General features: G+C 36.0%; 3 protein-coding genes across 7 annotated transcripts; 2 read left to right on the top strand and 1 right to left on the bottom strand.

Annotated features, from left to right (window-relative positions):
* Window positions 2,193-5,632, top strand: LOC105158092. 5 transcript variants are annotated; one of them, XM_011074728.2, is made up of 4 exons: window positions 2,193-2,286; window positions 2,567-2,670; window positions 4,684-4,792; window positions 5,026-5,632. In XM_011074728.2, exon 4 carries the CDS (start codon window positions 5,060-5,062, stop codon window positions 5,330-5,332), a length of 273 nt encoding a protein of 90 aa, XP_011073030.1. In that variant the 5' UTR covers window positions 2,193-2,286; window positions 2,567-2,670; window positions 4,684-4,792; window positions 5,026-5,059; the 3' UTR covers window positions 5,333-5,632. The 5 variants fall into 5 exon arrangements, with proteins under 5 accessions (XP_011073030.1, XP_011073029.1, XP_011073032.1 ...); XM_011074727.2 differs by having other exon boundaries at window positions 2,567-2,690; XM_011074730.2 differs by lacking the exon at window positions 4,684-4,792.
* On the top strand, window positions 11,737-12,705 carry LOC105158128 (glucuronoxylan 4-O-methyltransferase 1). The gene has a single exon (XM_011074766.1). It carries the CDS (start codon window positions 11,737-11,739, stop codon window positions 12,703-12,705), a length of 969 nt encoding a protein of 322 aa, XP_011073068.1.
* On the bottom strand, window positions 12,959-18,245 carry LOC105158091 (nuclear transcription factor Y subunit C-1). The gene is made up of 2 exons (XM_011074726.2): window positions 17,513-18,245; window positions 12,959-13,366 (listed from the first exon to the last, which is right to left on the bottom strand). The coding sequence occupies exons 1-2, from the start codon at window positions 18,181-18,183 to the stop codon at window positions 13,363-13,365; spliced, it is 675 nt and encodes a 224-aa protein (XP_011073028.1). The 5' UTR covers window positions 18,184-18,245; the 3' UTR covers window positions 12,959-13,362.

Raw genomic sequence — 18,664 nt, 5'->3', positions numbered from 1 at the left:
GATTCTTTTGTAAAAAAAAAGATTAACGCCATTAATAATATTTAATAGAGATGAACGATTAAGCTATACTTAATTAAATATTAGTGGATTAGCCTATTTTAAAATATAAAAGAATTTTTAGCTGAATTTTCAAAAAACAGTGTATTTTTACGCATTTAAGCCCAGAGAATTCCTTAATCTTTCTTCTTGCAAACACACTTAAACATGGGAATACTAGCTTTGTTTGGATTTGTTACTTCGCATTTCCTAATACAAGATGAAACACATTCAATGTTTATTTTTGTGTTTTTACACCTTATCTGCTTGTTTTTCTATTTTTCAACTTTCTATATATAATATATATATATATATATACATAATATAAAACAGACATGATTTGACAATAAATGGTAATTTTTGTCTCCCAAAAGTATAACATTAAACATAAAATATTTATATATATACATATTTATATATAAAAATATATGATTTGAAAATGAGCAGTAATTTTTGTCTCCCAAATCCCAACATCAAACTACACCACTTATTTTAAAATATTTTAAATTTTCCCAAAACACAAATCGAAACATATATCTATTTTCAACACACACTCACTTATCTCTATTTTTCTCTCTCTATTTTTAAAACACAAAACAAAACAACTAAAATACAAATCCAAACATAATGCTAGTATTTTTGACGAAGTGAATGAAATCTCTTACTTTGTTTCTCAAAAAAATAATTAAGAAAATGATTTTTTTAAAATTAATTTATATTATAATTAAAAAATATATTTTCTGTTTTTTGCTCTCTCCGCTTATTGGACCACCGACCATGCATAAATACGATAAATTAAAAAGGAACTGTATTTTGTCTTCCTTAGGGATGGCAGATGAGTCGAGCCGGCTCGAGCTCGAGCTCGAGCTGGGTTTTAAGTGTTCACCAGCTAGCTCGCGAGCTGGTGAATATTTTTTATTTTTTTATATATATATATTTATTTTTGAATTCTTTATATATTTAATTTTATATTTAATATTTAATCAGTTTTATAATATAAATTGATCATATATTATAATTATTAATCAACATCATATATTTTATTTTGGATAATAATAAATTATGGTACTTTTATTTATACATTTGATCTTTATATTAAAATAAATTCAATCAACAACTTAGTAAATTATAATATTTTTTATAATTAAAATTATTATAATATCTTTATGTTATATTTTAATATATATTTGTATTACGTTATACATTTTTTAAATTGGCAAGTAATTCACTTATGATTTTTTATTATTTATAAATTTATGTCAAAATTTAGTAATTCTATGAATTAATCTAATAATAATAATAATAATAATAATAATGATGATGATGATGATGATGATGATGATGGTTAAACAATTCTAATTATTATTTTATTATATATATAATTAGATTAAAAAATTTAATCAATAATTACCATATCTTAAAATTCGGGCATCCGATTCATACGAAATTTAAATATATACAAGACTGTGTCCATTAGATTATATCTGACGGTATGATTTAAAATCACATGGCCTGATTTAACGATACACCGTCTTGAATGATTACTCTTATGTTTTGAGTACGATATCTCGACATCCGTATATCCAATAAGTTTAGAACTTTACCAAACGTATTTTTATGTAAGTTTGATCATATCTAACGGTCTTATCTGAATTTTGATGGTCCGATTAACCCATGTTGTTCAACAATGTGAGATGATAGTTAGATCAATGTTATACTAACATTTATCAATATATAAATTTTGCAAATTGTGAATATATATTAATTTCAACTATATCTATGTAATAATTTGATGATTCAATCTCATAATTTAAAATAATAATAATAATAATAATAATAATAATAATACTAATACCAATACTAATACTAATACTAATAATAATAATAATAATAATACAACAAAAGTCAACACCCATCTCTTTCTCTCTCTTTTTCTCGTTTCTTCTTTCTTTTTCTTTCTCTCTTTCTCTTTCTAATCTCCATTCTTTCTCCAATCTTTTTTCTTCCCCAAATCCTTAGAACCCTAGCCCCAAATCCATCTCTCCCTCCGCCACCGCCACTCACCACCCACCACTTCTCCTCCCTCCCCATAAGGAGAGAATTGCAAACTCTCTGCAAGAAGAACAAGATCCCTGCCAATATCACCAATGTCGCCATGGACGAGAGATTGAGGAATTTTTGCAGTCATGGGCTCAATCATGTCAATCTGAAACTGCAGAATCATCTATTGAGTCGCCGGTGACGTCGGAGGTAACATCTCCATTTGTGTATTTTTGGATGTGATTCGGGCAAATGCGGCTCGACTCGTCCGCCTGAGGCACCCTGGAGTGGTTCGCGTGGTCCAGGCGCTGACGAGCTCGAGCTCGAGCTTGGGCTCAATTTCTCGAGCTCGAGCTCGAGTTCGAGCTTGGGAATGCAGTGTCGAGCTCGAGCTCGAGCTCGTGCTTGCTCAAATTCATCTACTGCTTGCTCAAATTGACGTTGAAAAACTGAAATTGCCTTCATAAGCTCTCGCTCTCGTCTGCTTCAGGTTCAATTTTAACATCAGAATCCGCCGAGATAAGATAAGGGTTCGTTGTTTGTGAACAATTCATTTTACAGCGCTTGCTTGAGAGGCTTATTTTAAGAAACTTGGTGCGAACTGGAAATTAGAGGTTTTTCTGAACTCAATTTCTTTACCCTGAGTGCTGTTTCTTTTGCTTTCTATTTTTCACTTCGTTCAATCTTGAAACTGTAATAACTATTCCTGTATCATGGTTTCTGTAATATGCTTTACGATTTGGTACATGTTGATCAATGGGCTTGGAAGCAGAATATTGAAATGTAAAACTGAGTAAATTAATTACCATGGGATACGCTTCTCCTGCCTTGACATTCTCTAATTTCTTTTTCTTCTGTTAATTAAGTAAAAGTGGTAGGAAGTTCTTATTACCAGCAGTCATTGGCTAATTCCTTTTGTCTTACTGGAAATGATAATGATAAATAAAAACTTGACATTCCTTTGGTTATCTGATTGCAATGATCCGTACTTGTTATATATGTTTCAGGAAGGGATTCTTAACATGGAATTTGATCGGCATGGATTATATTGCTAACACATTGTAGTTTAAAGTGCAGTTAACTTAATCCGTGATATCTGAATCTCTGTTTTGGGCCTAGTTTGTGTACCTTTGATTTGACAAAACACCCTGCATAGCTCAGCTGTGTGAGTATTGATGGCTGGGAAATATGTGGTTTAGTAGAACTGTTGAGTTTATTTCTAAAATTGCCTGCAACATAAGCTTATAATGAGGAAATCAAAATCAATACATTGGCTTGGAGCCTGTTTCACTGACAGAGAAATTGAAGGAACTGTCTGATTCTTCATCCCTTAATCTTTGTCCCTTGGTATTAAACCAAATGCAGTTGTGGTGATTAGATGTTTTCTGGATATTATTCCAGAATAAGAGAACTGGATTCTATATGATTTTGACTTATATGCTAATTAAAAAAGTGCCCTGTTATACCATATTTTGCTAGTGCAAAACTGAATTCATCAAGTAAATGCTCATGATGATTTTTGGGAAGTGAATTTAGATACCTTATACATGTGAGTATAAATTTCTGCAGAGAATGCTTTTCCATGTAAGTTCTTGGAATTCGTGTTGCTACATTATTAGGAGCTTCAGTTTTTTCTTTTTTGGAGAGAAAAAGTGAGTTATTATCATTAGCAGATTGCTCGTGATGGTGCTTAGAATATTCTGTATTGAAATTTATGTCTTGAGATTCTACTTCTTTGAAAACTGAGGTGGTGTTGTCAGTATTTTGCTTGACTTGGTGCTTGATATGTGCTTTTGCTGAAATTATGCTATGGCGTTTTAACATATTAATTGAAATTTATATTTCCCCCTCTCCAAGTTAACATAGTTAAAAATATTGTTGAAGTTTACAAGTAGGACCTCTTATAAAACTCCATGGTCATTAAGATATTTGCACTACTGAGGTAAACAGAAATGAGTACAGAGAAAAGAGAATTATGGAACAGAAGCTAGTTTCTAGTGAAAGCAGGAGGTATTATGGAACAAAGCTGGGGAGATGAGGTTAATGTAGTTTGATATCTGAGCTCTAGATAGGTTTGCCTTGTCACTCTTGTTCTTGAAATTCATCATCTTCTTCTCCTTAATATGCAAACAATGTCTTGCATTCTTTAAGTTGTGATAGTTGATTTATTTGCTGCCAACCACGTAGAAATAGGAGAAGACTTCTTATATACTGGGCTACAAATGTCAATATCACCATATTTCATTGATATTTGGGGCATGGAAATTCTGATCATAGTGTTTGGATTTATTTGCTGCCCTATCTTGAAGATGGCCCAAAACAGAGGAAATGCTTGGGCCATTTTCTTTTGGGATATTTTAGTGTTAAAAGACATCTTTGTATTGTGGTTCTTTTCTTTCCTCCTCATTTTTGCCCATTTTCTCTCGTCCCTCTGAACCAGCCATAATCTGTCTCTCATTTCCCTACCTGCAAATCACCCTTCCCCTCACCGGATTCTGAGGAAAAAACGAAATCCCCCTCGGTTTTGGCTATTAGACTGATGGTGGTGGACCGTTGTTGAAAATATTTCTAACTGGTGATTCAAACTGTTGAAATTTCATGTCATAGAACTTTTAGCAATGGAGGGATTTTAATTGTGCGATGTTCAATTCACATTCCTGTATCCCTTTCCTCATCTCAAGCACTGTGCAAGAAGGACCAAACCCTCGTTTATCAGGTGATTCATTTCCCTTTTCCATTTGCTGACTGTTGATCGTAAAATATTCACTCAAACGGCTTAATTTCTTACAAAATTCTTCAACATTTTGTTTACATCCCCTGTTAAAGTGATCTGCTTGCATTGATGTTTTCTTGTAGATTTCTCTGCATTTGATGATACGGGTTATTGGGATACTCCAAAATTTTGATGAACTGCCTGATTGACAATGCCCTTTTCTATGTTCGCCACAGATTGTTCGTGCAGTCTACTTTTTCTGAAGTGAGCATGGCAAAAGGCTTGATATGGGCGACTGCGGAGGACATGGCTAGGAACAGAGGCCGGGTGCTATCACTGTACCGCCAGATATTGAGGAGTCTTAATTCACCAGATTTGCCACTCAACTTAGCAGCAAGGCTGGCAAAGAAGGCCGAGGCTCGAGCCATTTTCTTGGTGGGTTCTGAGGAGCAATCTCTTCACAACATTGAAGATCTCATTGACACTGCTGAATACGCACTCTCCCACTTAAAGAAAGGCGAAATCCCCAAACATATCCAATAAATCAATCTAGATTATACCGATTCTTGTTCTGTAAACAAGAATGTTTGCCCGGAGTATCGGTATCTAGTTAAGATTTGAGCATAATGTAGTGGCTGTAGGAATCTTGTCTCTTGATTCATATAATGAATTGCATGTCATATTTTTAGCAAAGGTATGTTTTTGGGAAGGGTAAAATGCAGACATCCCCTAACGGGTCCATTTGCACTTTGCCCCCATTTTGTTTTTTTACACTTTTTCACTCAATATTTTGATTTTGTTGCACTTGGCAGATTTTGCGGAATAATGATGGAATATTTCGTTTACGTGTGTGCACGTGCCTAAGGGCAATTTTGGGTTCAATAAAATTGTAAAGGTACATGCAAACAACTCTCTTATGTATAGGATCATTTGCATTTTGCCCCCCAACTTTTTTATAAAACAAAATAAATTAGAAAGAATTAGAAAAATATGGAGAAAAGTTCTGAAAAATGGGGAAAAAAGAGAATTTTCAGAAAATTTAATATTTGATCTGCAGATAAACCACGTCATGTTACAAGCCAAATGTAATATTGGCATGGATTTAAATACACACATATGCTTGTTGGTGGCGCCGACAGAACATGATTTTTTTTCTTTATTTTTTTGGTTTGATTTTTCCTCTTTTTTATACAATATAGTGTATTTGGTTTTGTTGTGAAGTTATGCTCTTTCGTGAATTTTTTCCTTTGAGTTGTTGAAATTCAATCTCTTCATTGGATAGGTGAATTTTTCTCATTTTCTCATCTAAGTTTTTTCAATCTTTGTAATGTTTTGCTGATTTTTTGTTTGTAAATTGAAGTTTAGAATTTTACCCTATGGGGAAATCTCGATCAATGGCTTTGTGGGACTTCAACACTGTTTTGTGGGTCAGATTTAGCGATGAGATTGTAGATTATTTAAGCTATAATTGAATTGTAGGATGAATTTTCCCAAACTAAAACTTAGTTCCAACCTCAATGTTCAGTAAACATTGATTCTTGAACCATAAATATATTAATGTAGCATTGAGGTGCATTTTTTGTCATGTTTGCGCAAAATATTTTTATTGCCAAGTTATTAAGAACGTTCAAAAATTTTTTAACATAATTGATTATTTGCTTGAGAAAAGCTTGCAATTCAATTTCTAGTAATTTAATCCATAACATAGTTTCAAATTTAGGTACATGGATTTGTAGAATTTTGATTTTCCCGTATGTTTTATTTCAAAATTGATCATTTAAAAAAATAAATAGTTCATTAAATTCATAATTATATTTGAAACAAAATTAGTAAATGATTTTTTGTTATATGTAATTACAATAATATGTACAATTCATTTCACCCTACATATAAAATCTTTATACAAATATAAATACATAAAGGAAAAATGAGTTGACAATTAATAGCAATTTTTGATTTTCAGAAAACAAAATCAAACATACAAAATATTCAAGATATATACATATCTCATTTTTTTCCTCTCTCTATAAAACTGAACAAAACACTCAAAAAATGACCTCTCGTTATTTTCTATTTCTTCTCCTATATTCTTGTGGAGTATAGAAACAAAGACGCACAAGTTTGAGTGGGCAAAGGCTTCAAAAGTGCTTTATATGCCTGGCCGAAGGGGAAAATTGTAAAATTAGTTCTGTAATTAGGGGGTGGCATTATTGGTCCTATAACTTTACGATTAGCAATTTTAATCCTGTAAATTCCAAAAAGATCGCAATTTTAGTCCTCTGCACGAATTTGGCAGAATTATAGATGATTTTAACCTTTCCCAACTTTAAAATGAGCATTTTAGTCCATTTTCAATTATTTTGCCTCCTAATGCATATTTTTTAACATGCTCGCCTAAAATGATATCAGAGTCTAAGTTTATTGAAAAAATATATGTGTTAATATTACATTTACATACTTTTCCACTAAAGGAGAAGACTCTTTAATAGAAAATGAAACCGAACGAAAGTTCGAGTTACACCAGGAAATACTTTCAAATTTTGAAAGATCAAAGATGGAGTTTCTTTATGAAAATTCTAAGAGAGGGAGAAAATTATCTCCAAATACCAAATGATGGCTCGAGTGACAACCAAGAGTATATTCAGATCTTGGAAAGACAACGAGAGGATTTCGTCTTAGAAATTCTAGACAAGGCCACAGCGACAACAAAGTAGGAACTAGAACCTCTTTCCGAGGAAGAATAAGAAGAATGGTAGAGAATTCACCAGATCCGGAAGGAGCTACCAAGGAACAGTTAAAGGACTGCAAATCACCAAAATCCATAGTAGAAGACCAGCAAAGAGAACCAGACTGGGTAAATTCCTTTTCCAGTACAGCTCTTAAAGTTATTATTAAAGGAATTGATTGGAAAGAACCTGAACCGGATACATCGAAGATCTCACAAGACTAAGAGAAATTCAAAAGGCGGTACAAGACTATGAACATAGGTTAATCTATATACCTATGAAAATAGAGAACTTGAGCCAAAAGGTGGACAAGATCCTTAAAATCCTCTCAAATCTACACAAAGGTCTTGCAAATCTAAAGATAGAAGTTGCAGATCTAAAGATAAACCAAAGGGATAACCCTGAAACATCCAAATTGAGACAATAGCGAATTAGGAACACATTTGGAATAGTACCTCTTCTTCATCAAAAGGGGAAGGCCACGGAGATTTTAAAGCTAAAGACCAGAGAAGACCTGATCATCGCATCCATCAGATCTATAAAATAATGGAGGTAACAAGAGCAGATCCATCAGATCTACATAAATTGGCTGAATCATTTTCCCAACTTGGAATTATGGACTTAGCGCATGCATACATGCTAGCTTCGTGCCCTAATAAGTTGCCCTCAACTAGCGCACTCACTCTCACTCTCACTCATTTTTCTGTATCGGCTGCAAGCCATAATAAGTGCCCCTAGCTAGTGCATTCTTAGGCTATGAGCCATAATAAAGATACCTTTAGCAAGCACATTTACTTGGTTTACCATTTTATGATTTGCATACACTCACTTGTTATATGGATTGCTCTCTCATATCCCAGTATTCCTATGCTTGCTTACTTTGTGGTACAAGAGGTCATGGTCTATCTTCACTAGACATGGACAATTATGCATTGATGATAAGGGAGAAGGTATTAGTCAACCTGTCCTATTAGCAGGAAAAAACGTATCAGGCTACCACCTTATAAGTTAAGAAATTACTCATTCTTTACTTAAGAAGATATTACATTAAGCAAATATCATTTAAACTTGTTGGTATAGCAAGATTCAGGGTTTCCCCCTCCAATTTTATCCCTAACCACCTGCAAGGAAGCGATTATGCAATTATATTTAAAACATTGGAATATCCCAACATGCTATTTCGACCTGCAAGAAAAAACAAGTATGTTCATGCATATATCTCTAAGAGTTTACAGGAAAGGAAGTATGCCAAAATCCAACAACAATTAATCAAAGGGAAAGCATGTTGTAAACCATTAATAGCAAGGAGGGGGAGAGAATAGAATCCAAGGCACGTAGTGCCAGAAAACACCAACAGTATTCAAACCCATACCCAGTCATTTCCAAAACCTCATACAAGAGGTACCCAAAAGTTAAATTATTTGCTTGTGCAGAAAGAACAATTACTTATCAATAGGAGGAAGGACACTCTCATCACCACTAGCTTGGGGGTTTGCCCTAAGAGAAAAAGCATCCTCCATCACTTGATCATCTAGGGCCCTTAGAATCCTTCCTCCTGCCCAGCACACAGAAGGATTTATGATAGCTCGTGAAGGACCTCCTCTTTCGGCTCAAGGGCATCAGCCAACCCAATATGTATATCAAATAGAGAAGCAGGGGTATAGGGAGGAGGGTAGCCAGCATCCACAAATTAAAGGGCACCGGAGCGGAATCTATGGTAGTAATACTTCAAAACACTACCTTTTGTAATGATGACTAATTAATTCTTTTATAGATATATTTGAAATTTCCTCAATCCACATGAATAAGATTCATTCTCTTGGAAAATAGCTTGACCAGCAGGTCTGCCTGTCAACTAGTTGGGATAACACGAGCAAAAAGATGACCTTCTTTGCAGGATTTTCTTCTTACTCCACTCATCCAGCTCTATAACCTGCACCCTTGGAAGGGAGGGGGGTGATGATGATACCCCCTCTATATTTCTTGTATCAACCCAAGACATACCCATCAGCCCAACTAGTTCCAAATCGACTGGCCTATGAGCATGTAATAAGGCCCATAAAGCTTTTTCTTTTATCTTTACTAAACTACTAAGCTGAAGGAGCAAGCCCATTATCAGCATAATACTCATCAAATAGCTAGGTGGACACATCATATAAATTTCCAATTAAGTGGGATACATCACTCTAAAATATCCCCAGGAGGTTCCTAGCCATCCAGTGGCAGCCTTATTGATAACTAGCAAGTAATAGAATCCCAGAAGACTCGGAATAAGCAAGACTCGGTCAAAAGACTATAACTCCTTCAAGATAAGTCCAAATCATGAAAAAAAATATATATATATATTTAGTTAACTTATGTAGCTTTCCAATGGCATTGGATTCACCCTAACTAGTCTCCGGACTCTGCTCCACGATGGCCTATAAATAGAGGTTCCAAACAGTCATTTGGTAGCATCTATTTTCACACTTAAAATCTTACTCACACACTCAATTATCTCTCGGTTTTTAGCTACTTTCAGCTTGATTTTTGCACCCCATACGAATTATATCACTTTTATCATCACATTGCACTATTATTTTCACATCATTTTGAGTTTTTCATTCATTTAATTCAGTAAACCGTTACTAAGAAATAAGCATAAGAGTGTTAACTTTTATTTTGCAGGTTAGTTCCCATTAATCTTAAAATTTTTATGAAGATTTTTCGACTCTTGTGTTGCAACTGAAATTCAGTAGGCATCAAATCTGATTTTTAGAATACATTCCTAAAGTATCTAAATAAAATACCATCTATCATAGAACTTACAAAAGGGTAGTAATGATAATTTCGGTTAACAATAACAAAACTAAAGAAGCTAATTAAAAGTTTTACAATAGTTCAAGAACTCTTTTATATACTCACAAAAACTTATAAAACTCCTATCACCTTATTTTTCAATCTTATAATCAAATTTTATAGAAAAATTCCAAACACTTTACAAATACAATAAGTGTTCCGAATATTTTACAACACTCAGTCAAATGCCCTCTTACTCATAATATAAACCAATGTTGAGTATAAATTTTAGCAATAGTTACAACCGCTCTCGCATGAGGTTTGGATAATTAAATATAGATTTTTCGTGGCTTAAAAAATTATATCAATATCTCTAATATTTGTTTTCGTCTAATAAATACCTTCATCTATATTATTCATGGAATTTGTTAATGTTAGCAAAAAGGTCAAAGGAAAATATATATTATTCTCCATTAATTTATTACGGACTTATTGTAAGTTAAACAAAACTTTTTTTACTAACAGATGTATCTATTTGTTAGGTGAAAACTAACTTAAGAGTACTGTCTGTAACTTAACACTAAATCTTTAACAAATCATAGGTGTTTACGTATAATTACACTAAATCTCGTGGAATGGCCGTGTAATTATTCCTAAGTTTTAACAAGTCGAGCATTTGGCTATAGTTCTAATGAAACGTTTCTAAATGTATGTTGTAAAAAAGTCAAAATTTTGAATTTTTGCCCAATCATGATTCTACAAAATTAATTATTTCAAATTCTTTTTATAAAATCAAATTTCATAATTAATTCAATAAACGTCAAGTCTTTTTTAATCAATTATTCAAAGTTAGGCCAAAAACATCAAGAGTGAAACATTTTTAGCCATATATAATTTTCCATTTTATTTTTTTACGCACACATTCAATACACTCATCCACCCATCTAGAATTGAATTTAAAACTTTTCGTAGAAAATCTCAAGTCCAAGCCGTTGAGTTGTGCCACACCACAAGGGATTTCTAACCATATAATTTTAATTAATAAAAAAAGTTTCCAGATGAGGAATTTGGTAAATGGGGTGCTGCCAAGCTAATAATTGGAGGGTGGCAAAGACTTGGCCAGGGTTCAACTGACTGAAAGCGTCCTTGCAACAACTCCTAACAGCACGCTTTTCTTCCATCCCAACCAAGTGTGATTTAGATTTTCAAAATAGCAACTTTTCACAATTCAAACTTGGACAAACTGCAGCTAATGAGAGATCCACCTAGGACATTAAATAAAGTAATTGCTTAAAACCAAAGGAAATCAGAACACATCCCTTCTTCCTCACTCAAGAAAATTCCTCACTCCCACCAATATAATTATCTGAAAAGTCACCTAAAAATCTCATACACTATTAATGAGGATGGGATGGTAACTCCTGATGATGCCGAAGCCTCAAAATGCCACCAGAAGTATACCATTCTCATTCTCTCAACACCCCAAACACTCCATTACTGCCGCGAGTCGCACCAAAGTCACGTTTTAAGCAGATTCTGCATCGGAAGTACTGTCAGGGGGAAGGAGGGAGGATGAAGTTCACAAAGAGGAAGCTCGTCCCGGTTCTTGTTTTCATTTTATGCGGTGCTTCCATTTTCAGATTTCTCAATATTAGTATGGTTACTAGTTCATTTATGTCCCTGTCTCCAGCTGCTTTGCCTCCAATCCATGAACGTGAATGCTCCTCTGCCTCGTCAGTTTGCGGGCATAATATCTCTCATCCACGACCTCTGTCCAAAGGCAGGTCGATGTCTGAGAATGCCAGCAGTCTAACGGAGAAGGAGATGCGATTTCTCTTGGAATTCTTGTCACACAGAGTCCCATGCAATCTACTTGTTTTTGGACTTGAATACCAATATTCGAATATAGCATCCATGAACGCTGGAGGTGTCACCATCTTTCTTGAGGAGAGTTCCCAGAAATCTAGTGTAATAAAGTCCAGGAACAATACACAAGTTCACAAGATCACGTACAGCACACTAGCATCAGAAGCTTATAAACTGCTCAAAGATGCAAGAGAAAATCCCGACTGTTTGCCAAAGATTTACTTTCCTAAAGCGTCAAAGTGCAATCTGGGATTGTCAAATCTCCCACATGAAGTGTATGATACTATGTGGGATGTGGTGATAGTGGACGGGCCGAGGGGTGATAGACCTGACTCCCCTGGTAGAATGGCTTCCATCTACACAGCTAGCATACTAGCAAGACGAGGAAACACGACACATGTTGTAGTCCATGATGTTGATCGAATGATTGAAAAGTGGTTCTCACAGGAGTTCTTGTGTGAAGAAAACTTGGTTTCATCCAAGGGCAGGTTCCAGGATTTTCAAATACCAGGAGTGACTAATGCAACTACATTTTGTGCACCGTAACACGTCTTTTTCAGAAAAATCCATCGAGCAGTTTTGTGGGCGATAGCAGTAAGAAAGGGACTTACCTCCAGATGCGCATAAATTCATCTATACAGATGGGCAGAAGATTTAGGCTTACAGAATCCTGGGCTTTCTTGAAATTCTCAATAGCTTAACATACACATGATTATAGATTGAATTGGCGTTTCTCCAACTACGTGGATCTCATCTCCCACAACACACTCTTTTGCAATCTTCAGGCCAGCCATGAACATTAGAGCAAAATTGCATTTGCATTCAAGTGTCAATCAATTACACAAGCCTATTATTGTACTGATCTTATACAATGTAGATGAGCAGAAAGAAAACTGAGAACGAAAGAAAAGAAAGACAGGATAATTCAAGCTTAAGTTCCGAGGTAAATCAGATAGACACTTCTAATAACTTAGCTCAGTGTATCATTGCACAGGAAACATGATCCGCACATGACAGATTTAAAACACCTACACGAAATCAAGTTTTACACAAATTTCTAGAAGCATGAAGGAATACAGTAAGACCAAGATTTATGGATATGTGCAATGAATCCCTTTCATCTTGAAGACAAATTTCCATTTAACATCAGCAACTCACTGACTCTCCATTGTGCCACTCTCTATTGCAAGTATACCAGTTGTTTCAACTGCAAAGAACGAGAGTTCCACAATTAATTTGCACGTGTATATGATGTGACAAAATACGAGAGAGTGAGAAAAGGCAAGTCATATTTGCAATTAACATGGTTTACCTGATGTTTATTGAAGAAAATGAAACAGTAGAAGGGCTAAACATTAATTAGAAACATATTTGCAACTGGAAATTGCCAAAAGTGATCAGTAAAAGAGATACAGCACGGCAGGATTCAACAGAAGTATTTTTAAATTAAAGCAAGCAACAAAAGTCCGAAAACCACATTGCACATGTAAGAAACTAGTGACATACATCACTGAAGAGCAATATTTGATGTTAGTTCCAAATTCATATCAAAATGATACTTTGAATCTCTTCTTGGCAGAAAGTTTAAAGACTAGCGAATCTGAAGTTAAAAAGTGAAACAACATAAAATTAATAATGAGAAAGTAAATATCAGGAACAACAGAAACTGCTATAAAATGGAAAAGATTAAGTCCAATAAATCCACTCAAACTACATGGCAACACACTTAGAACCAATAGCATGGAAATGATGAAATCTTCTATCAAAAGGTGAAAAAAAATGATAGGATGAGGGAACGAACAATGGGGCTAGTGAAAACACGAGAGTAACCGTGCAAAAACATGAGAAATTAAGGGCAGAAGTGGAAGCGAAGAAGATGAATGATGAGTACATGTATAGCCCTCTCTCGAGCGGCTTTGACATGTCTTCTGTTTATTCAGGCATTTTCTGTAATCTCCTTAGGTTTGGATGTTAAACTAGGTACTAGAACATTTATTGTTGGTCTTGAAAAAAACAAAAGCCTCATGAACCATGCATTTAAAATTGTAATGTCAATTTTCCCACATTATATCCCCAGCAAAACTGTTAAAGATATTAAATATTAAATTATTCTCCTCTTCTTCAACTTTTAGATGAGGTGGTCATTCAACATGGTACAAGAGACAGGCTGAAGAAGGGGCGTGTGTTCAAATCTCACAACCAAACAATTACAAAGAAAGGATTCATTTGCAAAGCTTCACAGGAAAAGAATAATGACCGGACGTGAGGGAGTATATTAAAGATATTAATGATAAATAATCATCTTTCTAGTAGCTTTAACTTTTAGATGAGGTGTGGTAATTCAACAAGTTCTCAGTCGATCACATTATATGAGCCGCATTTTCCAAATAACAAACCTCATGCTATTTAGAATAATTTGGCTTTGCAGAACCAATCTCCATCCTGTCCACCCTCACTGCTATTGCGAATCCTTCCCCATATCGAAATTCCCACTTGAATATAGTCAATCTTCTCCAAAGGACCACAGTACATCCGGTACAGTTAAAAGTCCTCCAATTGGAACGTCCTCTTGACCATCATGAATTAAAACCTAACATAAATACACCAGATACGTTTCCTTTCTGCAGGAGAAAGAAATCCTTTAGGAAATATTTGCAGCAATAACCTCCTAACATAACAACTTTTTAATGTTTCTCATCCTCAAGGTGCTCACCCTTCAAGTTCAAGTTTCCACCGAATAGGCTGGAATTTTGGCAAGAGGAGGCCAAAAAGAATCATACCATGGTCGTAGGGTGGGGTTACTTAGTTGGAGGGAGGGGGGGGTTTGGTCGTTGGAGAAACATTGATATTTTTTATACTTTAACAGACACAGTATTTTCAGTTTTTCCGTGCACATTTGGCCATTATCTTGTAGTTTTTATTCTACAACTGAATTTGGTGAATCCAGGAAGGAAGTGGAATAAGATCGATGATGCTAGTAGCACAGCCAACGGAGAACTGAAGGGGCTGCTAAGAATAAAGCTGCCTGCAACCCAGCCAACAAAGAACTGAAGGAGCTCTTAAATTTACAGCTGCTATACGAAGTAAAGTTGGACAACAGTGAATGAGGAGAGCAGGGGAAAGAAGATCATGAATCTATGCAGAACCAGGGTAAGCAAAGTATGAGCAGAAACTGTAACGGGCAAAAGCATGATGATGTTGGCAAGATATGCTTAACAACTAGTTTTGAACACACTCCACCCCACCTGAGGCTGAAGGGGTGAAGGTGAGGGGTCTTTAGAAAAGGAAAAAAGAGAAAAAAATAGCATTTTTCCAAATCAATTTGACTTGATTATTTATAAGATATTTTACCATATATTCAGATGGGTAGCAATTGAATCAGAGAGAAAACCTAGTGTAACAATAAAAAGTACAGATACATTTAGAAATCAACACAAGCAGGGTCAGTAAAATTGGATATTTAGAGGTCAAGCATAGAGAAATAGTGAAATAAGTAGAAAATGGAATTAAATATCACTGAAGTCAGCTTTCTTTCACTCCTGACAAACTTATCCATGTCGCATATAATTAACTAGATGGCAAGTTCGGCAGCCACAACCATAGTTCACTTCTAGTTTTTGGCAGCACATTCTTGAAATAGTAGTTAATCTTTTTCCATAGTCCTTTTGTCGATGGCTTTCAAGTGAGAAATATCCCTCTTCTAGGCAGGGAACTATGCGGCATTAATAAGAGACTTCCAAAGGCCATCTATTTGGCACTAATCTGGCCCAAATGAATAGTTGTTCAATTTATAAGTAAAATCCCAAAACCTCTAAAGATTCCAAAACATGTGTTACAAAAAGAAACTAACATATCAAAACCACATGGAACCAAGACCTATACATCCCTAACAGAACCACATAAAACAACAAACTATTGCTATAACTTATTCTGCTAAATTCTGGCCCACACTGAAAGTCAATTGCATATAATGACAATCTAGGACAAAATTCTATTAAGAATTGCTGTAAGCACTTTGTTTTTACAAGCATCACTATATTTCTCAGGTCTTAAAGCAAATTGACATCACGCCTTAGGCCTATGCTAAAACCAAATATATAAGCTTAAAAGTAACTCTTATGCATGTCTTTTCCACTTGGCCAAAGCTGGCTAACCGCATTATCTTATTATTTCAACGTGCATAATCCGACGGCCCAGATTCCCTCGTCACCAGTGAAGCACAGCAATCCAAGTTGCCTTGTGCACAAGTGACATGCTTAGACCAATACATGCACAATGTCCTTTCAGATATCATTTCTGTCATGCCTCATGCACCTCCTATTGCAAGTCTGAGCCCAAGTAGCAGGTTGAGCACAACGACGCATTATCCATACTCTCAGAAAGGGAAATTCAAGTACTAAATTTAAAAGTTAAATCTGTAAATTTATCCATCCAATTCAAGAACCACCAGAGCAAACTTCATCGTGTGATCTATACATCAAAAGTCCTCACAAGCACTAAAAAGTAACTATGCTATTCAAGCTTCACATAGTGGGGCACTTCAAGTGCTGTTTTTGAGCTTGTACGCAATCTAACATTTTTATTTGATAATAAATACTTATTACTTATACACACAACCTAAAGTGCTTGCGACAAATTTGAAAACATTAAAGGAACTAGAATCCTATTTAATTTGTCCGAATTCTCTCCGTCTTCATTATGGATGTTCATAACACCATTTTGTCTCGATGCGAGTATAAAAGGTGTTACATTAATGGTGAAAGTTATCTCATCTCCTCTAACTCAACATTTGCTCTAAACAGTAGCCTGCAGGAGCAAACAAATATTCTGTTCTCCAGTTTGTAAAAACAAATAAGGAAAGTCATAATTCAAGAGTTAAAATCTCTCTTGGACTTAGGCTACGCAATATCTTAAGCCACTGAGACATTGATTCGGTGACAATAAGTAACATGTTCATTGAATGCAGTTCCTCATAAATCTGAGCTAAGAACTTATAATATGCTCAAAAGTGAAGTAAACAAGTCAATCTTCGGGAGTCAACAGAACGCTATTCAGTTTATAAAATTTGAGGAAACAAAATTTCCTGCAACATGAATCACTCCATGTTGCGAAAAGTCTTCGAAAGATACAACCAATACAACACGCCCCTAAAAGTAGAGGAAACATACAAGCATTGCATATACAAGAGATGTACACAACTATAGCACGTAAAGGGCAGAATTCTACAGTAAAAAGAAGAATAATAAACCATAAAACCCTAGAATTAACTGCATCGCCGTCAAGTTCCAATTTTTCAAACAGAGCAAGAGAGAGATAAAGAAAGAGAGAAGGAGAAGAGAAATGCCAGAATTACCCTTGACCGTCCAGGTTGCCCTGTCCACTGCTCCCACCACCGCTGGCATACGACCCATCCTCCGCGGTGGTCTGCCACACGGACTGCCACGCCTGAGATGGGGGTGGCGCCTGCACGTAAACACCCGGATCCACCCCGGGCACGGCAGGTCGACCCATCATGGGCTGTCCCATAGGCGGGTAATAATAGGGCACACCCGTCACCCCAGCAGCACCCGCCGGTGGCCCAACAATTCCCCCTAAAGCCGCCGCCTCATCCTTGATCTCATCCCTCGGCACAATATCCACCAGAAAATCAAAAATATCCGTGCGAGTAATCGCTGCGGCGATATCGTTTTTCTGGAGCGTCCGGCGCTTGTTCTCCTCGGCGTGGAGCCACGATCTGATCGTGAGCTCGAGTATGAAGAGTTCGCACGCCTTCGCGAAGAGTATCGGCGCCTCAGCCGATATCATGCGCACGTCCTCATCGGCCTTCATGATCTTCTTAATGCGAGCCAATGGGAGCTGGTGGTTCTTGAAATCGTTCACCTGCTCGATTTCCTGGCGCTGGTAGGTCCAGAACATCTGGAGCTGCTGCTGCTGCTGCTGCAGGAGGTGCTGGTACGGCGGCTGCGGCGGATACGCCGCCGCCTGAGGCGGCGCGGCGCCCTGCTGGGGGTTGTTTTGTTCCATCGGTTTTTGCAGAAAGTTGTTCGCTTTAATTGGGGGAAATGAATGAAAATTGGAAAAAGTGGACAGGGTGAAAATATATGGGGAGTGAATGCCAGAGAGCTTTTGATGATTCCAGTGGAATGTACAATTTTCGGAACGTGAGGTACGACTTCTTGATGTGGGAACGGGGTGGAAATAGTGTGTTCGGAGGGCGCGGGGAGAAGTGTATATGGTGTGGTGACGTACAGATATTTGCGTGTTGATCCAATAGTTTTAGCCAACTGTTATTATCCTATCTGTTATTTTTTATTTCAATTGGATGAAGTATATGGGGACGGCCTTTTCGGATGAGGGTCAGACTTGGAGGATCATGATGTTGCCATCTGGAAGCGACCCAATCAAAAGGCCAGGATAGAGACCCTTTTTTCTATTTTCAGTTTTTGAGATTGTAGGATAATATTTGGAGTCAGAAGGGTATGAATGTCTTTTTCAAATTTATTTT

The sequence above is a fragment of the Sesamum indicum genome, linkage group LG3 (genome assembly GCF_000512975.1).
Source record: "Sesamum indicum cultivar Zhongzhi No. 13 linkage group LG3, S_indicum_v1.0, whole genome shotgun sequence".
NCBI classification, from domain to species: Eukaryota; Viridiplantae; Streptophyta; class Magnoliopsida; order Lamiales; family Pedaliaceae; genus Sesamum; species Sesamum indicum.
Note: the sequence above shows the minus strand (reverse complement) of the source record. Positions and strands in the feature narration are given on the sequence as shown.